Source organism: Impatiens glandulifera, chromosome 3, assembly GCF_907164915.1.
Source record: "Impatiens glandulifera chromosome 3, dImpGla2.1, whole genome shotgun sequence".
NCBI lineage: Eukaryota > Viridiplantae > Streptophyta > Magnoliopsida > Ericales > Balsaminaceae > Impatiens > Impatiens glandulifera.
The window spans coordinates 16,014,397-16,021,925 of NC_061864.1; the positions used below are offsets into that span (position 1 = coordinate 16,014,397).

General features: G+C 32.2%; 1 protein-coding gene across 1 annotated transcript; it reads left to right on the forward strand.

The window, feature by feature from the left end:
• The first annotated feature begins 2,314 nt into the window (after positions 1-2,314).
• Positions 2,315-7,170, forward strand: LOC124928698 (probable sulfate transporter 3.5). Its single transcript, XM_047468952.1, has 13 exons — positions 2,315-2,700; positions 3,236-3,443; positions 3,516-3,687; positions 3,838-3,903; positions 4,199-4,312; positions 4,422-4,538; positions 4,610-4,736; positions 4,821-5,107; positions 5,204-5,394; positions 5,521-5,585; positions 5,678-5,754; positions 5,845-5,987; positions 6,722-7,170. Exons 1-12 carry the CDS (start codon positions 2,361-2,363, stop codon positions 5,977-5,979), a joined length of 1,899 nt encoding a protein of 632 aa, XP_047324908.1. The 5' UTR covers positions 2,315-2,360; the 3' UTR covers positions 5,980-5,987; positions 6,722-7,170.
• The last annotated feature ends 359 nt before the right edge of the window (positions 7,171-7,529 follow it).

The following is a 7,529-nucleotide window of genomic DNA, read 5'->3' on the forward strand; positions in this document are numbered from 1 at the left end:
AAATTACAAACAAATTAACGTACTGTTGATATGGAGAGTTCTAAATGTAATTAAATAAGGTAAAAGAGTTTTTTAAACGTCAAAATATTAGGAAAATCCTAAATTTGACAAAACTCTCTAACTACAGTATTAAATTTATCATTTATCCATAATTTTAATTAAACGAATCCTTGAATTATTTAAAAAAAAATTATTTGTTTAAAATAGGATTTTTTTTTTGGGTAAAATGATTAAAATAAATTTATTTATTAATATTTTAAAATATTAAATAAAGTAATTTAATAATGAGATAAAGACACGTGAATACAATTGTGTTTTAGAAAATAGACACTTTATCATGTTTTTAAAAAATATTTAAAAAAATACTGAGTGTTTATCTACGGCCAAATTTCCAGTTACTGGCGTTGACGTAGAGATGACAATGGGTATCGTATGCCCGATATCCGTGGGTCCCAGATGGTCGAATTTGGGTATTTTAAATCGGAATCGGGCATGGGATGAGGAAGAAGGTACTCGGTCGGGTACGGGGATGGATAGTCTGCGCAACCTAAACCCGATGCAATGGGTACCCGTATGCCCGATACTCGTGTGTACCCAATGGTCGGATTTGGGTATTTTAAATCGGGGTTGGGCATGGGAGGAGAAGAAGGTACATGGTCGGGTACGTGAATGGAGAGTGTGCGAAATCCAAACTCGATACCCGACTATATTAATATTAATTTTTTTTATTAGTTTAAACATCATCATAAATACACTATACACCAACTTTAAATTTATTATATTCCCCAAAAATATATTTTTCTAAATAAATCTTCAACTTTTATTTTATTAACAAAATATTGTTTATCTCATCATTCTTCTTATTCATTCTCTAACTTTTTTCAATTATATTTTGTTTTTTCTTTACTCTAATTATTTCTCAATCTACAAAATAAATAGATAAATAGGTAGGTAAGTAATAATTTTATTTGTATTTTTAACATTTCTATATTACTAATTTTAAAATTATTAAAGTTATGTATTTTTTCTTATAAGTTTTTTGAATCGGGATGGGATAGAAGTATAGATACTCATCGGGTTCGGGTATATAATAAATGTCGGATTCAGGGATGAGTACTTCACTACCCGACGGATAGGGTACTCGTTGTCATCCGACTCATCCCTACGTGTGACAACTTTAAGACAACTTTATAAGCAGATTCGATGAAGAGATCTCTATTTCTAAGACGTTGATTGAATCTGTTGAGCTACATCCGAATTTAGATAACTGCTGAGCTTCATCCGAATTCATGTTATCTTTTGGACCCATGTCGTCAGCGACGCCAAATACGAGTGAGGTAGTAGGGAGTATGTGGAAACGAGGAGTTGGATGTGATTGGAGTTTCAATCGGCAAAATGTGGAGGTTTGACTAGCAGATTCCCTGCTTCGATTATCTGGAGATTGGAATCGTCGGAGGGGATAATAATAATAGTTGTGGCGATGATATTAACCGAGAGTATGTGACTTTTGATGGTCTATTCGATTACTCCGATGCAATTATAGTATCGGCGGACGAACTCTAATTAGATATGGAGGCGACAGTGTAACCGTTTCCGGCTAACTTAAAATTGTCACGTTAGCATCGATCACTGGAAATTTGGGAGTAGGTAAACAAATTATTTTATTTGATACTTTTTAAACTCGTGGTAAATGTCTATTTACTTTAAAAAAAATATAAAAAAAAATAACTCAGTTATCCTTCTCATATTTGATTATTGAAGTGATTAATCATGAGATAAGAGATTTGAATTTAAAATTAAAGCTTTTATCAAACAAAGACTTGTGGTTATGCCAAACTCTGCCAAGTTCATTTAAATACTGGCAATTTGGCCTAGCTGATTCATGTAAATAATTCTAATTATAAACTACATATTTTATATTTTATTTATAATATTTAAAAACAATCCACGTCAAAATATTCGCATCAAAATCATTCTTCAATCCCTCTCCGTGTCTGCTTACTCGGTTACTCCCACTCCCCTACATAATCCACATCCAAAACCTCACCCTCGTTCCCTTTTATATAATAAAAAAAAACTCTCATTTTATATGATAAAAAAAACTCGCTTTGTGTGTACTCTGTATAATCCACATTCAAATACTCATATTTCAATCTCTCTTCTCATCTGATCAAGACAAACAACAAATCTCTCTTTCCAAATACTCATACTTCAATCTTAAAAATACTCATATTCATATAGCCAATAATCAAGTACAATCAAATATTCATACTTCATTCTCTTTCGCTCTATATCCAAATACTCATACTTCAATCTCTATTTCTTATTGTATCTAATATTATACCGCCCAACTAGCAACAATGGAAATCAGAACTGAAGAAGAAATGGTATCTTCTTCTCCGATTCACAAGGTGAACTTCAGTACCCCTCCAAGAACATTTGGGATGTTGCTAAAAAAGCGCATGAAAGAAACCATCTTTCCTGATGATCCAATCCAACAGTTCAGGAATGAATTATCTTTTTCCAAAAGAGTCATAAAAATCTTGACATACTTCGTACCCATATTCGAATGGCTTCCAAACTACACTTTTAACTTATTGAAGTCTGATCTTCTAGCTGGAATCAGCATTGCCAGCCTTGCCATTCCTCAAGGAATCAGTTATGCCAAACTCGCTAACGTTCCCCCCATCAACGGTTTATGTAAGTTTTTATTTTTTATATATAATTTCAGTAATTCACAACAAACCCAACAAGCATACTTCAAATTTTTATAATAAATTAATTATTATAAAAAATCATTCACATATATATAATAATTGCCAGCCTTGTTTGGAAATATTGAATCTTTTCCAGTTTTATTATATGAGAAACTTGGAATTGTATATGTTAATGACTGTCCTTTTCCTTTAATTTCCCCTCCCTGCGTTCTTCTTGATGCTTTGAGCTCTTACGGTCATAACTTGTTTCCTTTTAAACAAAAGAAAATACATTTATTCACCATAAATAACCTAAGCCTAGTTTGATCTTGAAGTTGTTTAGAGCTTTGAGCTCTTACGGTCATAATTTGTTTTGAACGTGTTTTTGATGGTTTTGTTTATTCACTATTATAATGGAATTCGTAGGAGGAGACTCGTAGTCATAACTGCAGAACTGATGTTTCTGGTTCTGTCATTTTCATGTTTTGTAAGGCTTGTTTGAATTTTGATAGTAGTTTTGTTTTTTATCTGGGGAGAAGATTCGAGCTTTGTGCCTCCTCTAGTTTATGCAATATTTGGAAGCTCAAAGCACATTGCAGTGGGAACGATGGCGACTTGTTCATTGCTGATATCGTCAATTATAGGAGAAAAGGTGTCGCCAATTGAGGACCCCACTTTGTACCTTCATCTCGTCTTCACCGCTACTTTCATCGCAGGCGTTTTCCAGACCGCTATGGGTTTCTTAAGGTACATATATATATTTATATATTTTGTTGAGAAAGGTAGTGATATAACTAGTATGCATGATACACTATACAGGCTAGGAATATTGATGGATTTCTTGTCTCATTCGACGATCACTGGATTCATGGGAGGTACTGCTACGATCATCATCCTGCAACAGCTCAAAGGCGTGTTTGGAGTCATCCATTTCACTACCAAGACCGATGTCGTTTCTGTTGTCCGGGCTCTTATCGCTCACCGGCATGAGGTAATTCGTCAATAGTTATATTTCATATAGTTTTTTAATCCATCCTAAAAATGACAAAACTTTTCTTGTATGTACGTGCACTCAAATCTCCATAATTCATTTCTCAACATCTTTTAACCTCACAAATGAAACCATTTTTTTTATATATAGTGGCGATGTGAGAGTGCAGTCTTGGGGATCATCTTCCTTGCATTCCTCCAATTCACCAAATATTTGGTGAGGTCTTTTTCTCTGTCACTCTCTTTTCATTATGAAGAGTTAAAATTTGCAGCAGTAGATAAGAATAGACAGTGAAATTGCAAAAAGGCTTTGTATTTATGCTTTGAATATTGCTTTTGCATTGGTTTTCGGATAGATGATTACCAGGGGACTCATGTGCTTTCAATGTTTGTTCTTGATTCTTTGATAAGTAACCACTGATTGTTTTAGTGCATTTAAAATGAAGACATTGAATTAACTATTATATAGATGTGTATACAAAAATATATTTTTTAATGATTTTTTGTTACAGAAGCAAAAGAAGCCCAAGCTATTTTGGGTGTCAGCAGTGGCGCCTATGTTGGTGGTGGTTACTGGATGTATTTTTGCGTATTTTGCTCATGCTGAAAAACATGGCATTCAAACGGTAATTAATTCTTATATATATATATCAATGAAATATAACTAATTCGTATCCAGTTAATTTACATTTATTTTCTCTAATTTAATTTGATTTCATTTTCACACTATTGAAGGTGGCTCATATAGGGAGGGGAATAAATCCTTTGTCTCTTAAACATTTGAATTTCGACTCGAGATATATTTCGGTGTCTCTTAAAGCTGGGTTGATCACGGGAATAATCTCTCTTGCTGTAAGCTAGCCTAACTAATAAAAAATAAATCTTGTATTGATATTTTCTAATTCTTTAAATATATATTGCAGTCAGGGATATCCATTGGGAGGAGCTTTGCCATAAAGGAGTATGATCATATTGATGGGAATAAGGAGATGATTGCTTTTGGTTTTATGAATATTGTTGGATCTCTGACTTCATGTTTCTTAACTACAGGTAAATTATTTAAATTATAAAATTTGAGCTATTAAAGATGAAAAGCTAATTAAATACATTTGATTTGTAATTAAATAAATGCAGGGACATTTTCAAACACGGCAGTGAACTTCAATGCTGGTTGTAAGACAGCAATGTCTAATGTGGTGATGGCAATATGCATGTTGCTTACACTTCTCTTATTGGCTCCTCTCTTTAGATTCACTCCTTTGGTGGCTCTTTCCTCCATTATTATCTCAGCCATGCTTGGGCTCATTGACTATAAAAAAGCTTATCATCTCTTCAAGACCGACAAGTTTGATTTCCTTATTTGCACTGCCGCCTTCTTTGGTGTTTCCTTCATCAGCATGGACATCGGCCTAATGCTCTCGGTAAGAAACAATCCAAATCAAACTTTATGGTTGTTTTTATTCGCGCAAAATATGGAATAATAGAATTGTTTCATACTTTAAATGAATTAATTTCAGGTGGGGCTTGCTATATTGAGGTCACTTTTATATGTGGCTAGACCAGCCACTTGTAAGCTTGGGAACATGCCGAACTCAACCTTGTACCGAGATGTCCAACAATATCCTGAAGCCAAAGGGATCCCTGGTTTCCTAATCCTGCAGCTCGGTTCTCCCATCTATTTTGCTAATTGTGGTTATATAAGGGAAAGGTAACGTTTGAAACCCTAATTTGTTAGGTTTTGGTGATATTTTGACTAATAAAACTGTTTTTTTGTAGCTAATTAACTAGGGAATTGATTTGATTTGATTTGATTTTACTTTTGGAAATTGTATAGGATATTGAGATGGCTCAGAGATGAACAAGACAACTATGTGGTGAACATTTTGTTGGATTTGGGAGGTAAATCTTTTATTTCATTTCATTTTTTGGTGGGTGAAATGCTGCTGGTTCTTTGGAAAGATAAATAATATTGAGTTGTAATAAATGTTTAGGTGTGACGGCCATTGATATAAATGGGGTTGAGACTCTTGAAGAAATCCACAAAGCTTTGTTGGAAAAAGGGATCAAGGTGAGCCAGCCAGCCAGCATCTTCTCATAAATATAAATTCATTTTAAACTAGCATTTTATTTTAAAATTTAGGGTTTTATTTATTCTCAGATGAGTTTAGTGAATCCAAGACTGGAGGTATTGGAGAAATTTACACTGACCAAGTTCACTGAAGAATTTGGACAAGAGAATGTGTTTTTGTCAATCGATGAAGCGATCGAATCAAACAAATTCGCTCAAGTGTGAGAGAGAAGGTAATAAGTTAGAATCATAATTTTAGGGCAAATTACTTGGGCGGCCCTCGAACTATCTCGAACTATCTCGATCGCTCACTTTTGGCCTTCAAATTAATTTTTGAAACAAATCGCCCCTTCAACTTTTATAAAGGTCACCAGTGGCCCTTCCGTCAACTTTTTAGTTAAACTTAACTGTTTAAGTTTAAAATATTATTTTTTTATATATTATCTTTAAACTTATTTAAGTGTTAAAAGTATTTTAGTAGTATTATTTTAATATTTAAATTCTTTTTTAAAATATATATTATATAAATATTATATATAAATTAGTTAAAGATAATATATATAAATTATATATATAGAGATAAAAATAAATAATATATATTATTTATTTATTATATAAAAGATTTAATAATTATATAAAATTTAATAATATATATATATATATATATAATATTATATATAAGCGATTTAATAATTATATATATAAATATAAAATATAAGTTTAAAGATAATATATAAAAAAATAATATTTTAAACTTAAACCGTTAAGTTTAACTAAAAAGTTGACGGAAGGGCCACTGGTGACCTTTATAAAAGTTGAAGGGGCGATTTGTTTCAAAAATTAATTTGAGGGCCAAAAGTGAGCGATTAAGATAGTTCGAGGGCCGCCCAGGTAATTTGCCCTAATCTTTATTAAGTTTGTTAATGAATAATGAAATGAGATTACTAATTAACTTTCATTAATTCAGGTTTATTATGCATTATTAGCCAAAAAAAAAAAGAAAGAAATACGGGACAATACTTCGAGTCAAAAACAGATTTGCAATGACATCACAATTGGAGTCGAGGTTTTCAAAACCTTCAACTATTGGATCTTTCAGAAATTGGGCATCGATGTCAATATTATCGCTCCAACTACAACACTACAGGCGAAATAGTCTTCTGGACTAGCTTTTATTGACTTGTATTGTTTGAAAATTTGTAAACTGTTGTTACATGTTTGATTCTGTATTTCTTTATTTTACTATCTATCATTTTTGTTTCTTTAGAACTTATTTAATTATATTAAAAAGAAGAGAGTATGAGACTCCTAAATGTAACTATTTGTAATATTGTTTAGATTTGAGAGTCTAAAGAGATAAATGGATAGGTTGGGTGAGAGTTGTATTATTTATTTTGTATAATATATCTTTGAGCACACTGTTTTAGCATCTTCATTTTTGTAAACTTGATGAACATAATTTTTGTAGAAACTTAAATGTATTGATATTGCATCACATAATCTTATGTATGAAAACCATCCTGCATTTGAATTTAGTTTCCTTGCCTGCTTGGTTCATTGCTATGCAATACTTTGTTTACTCTCTTTTCTAGATGTATGTTTATCCAACATACTTTGTTTTTTTTTATGGTCGAAAAGGGCAGTGATCGTATTACTTTGCCAGGTCTCATGACGACAGACCGAAATCCTGATGAAAAACAAATGTCCCAACTCTTAGTAAGGAACATCATTTACACCTTCTGTTTTGTGTCATATACAAGTTGAACCATAAATTA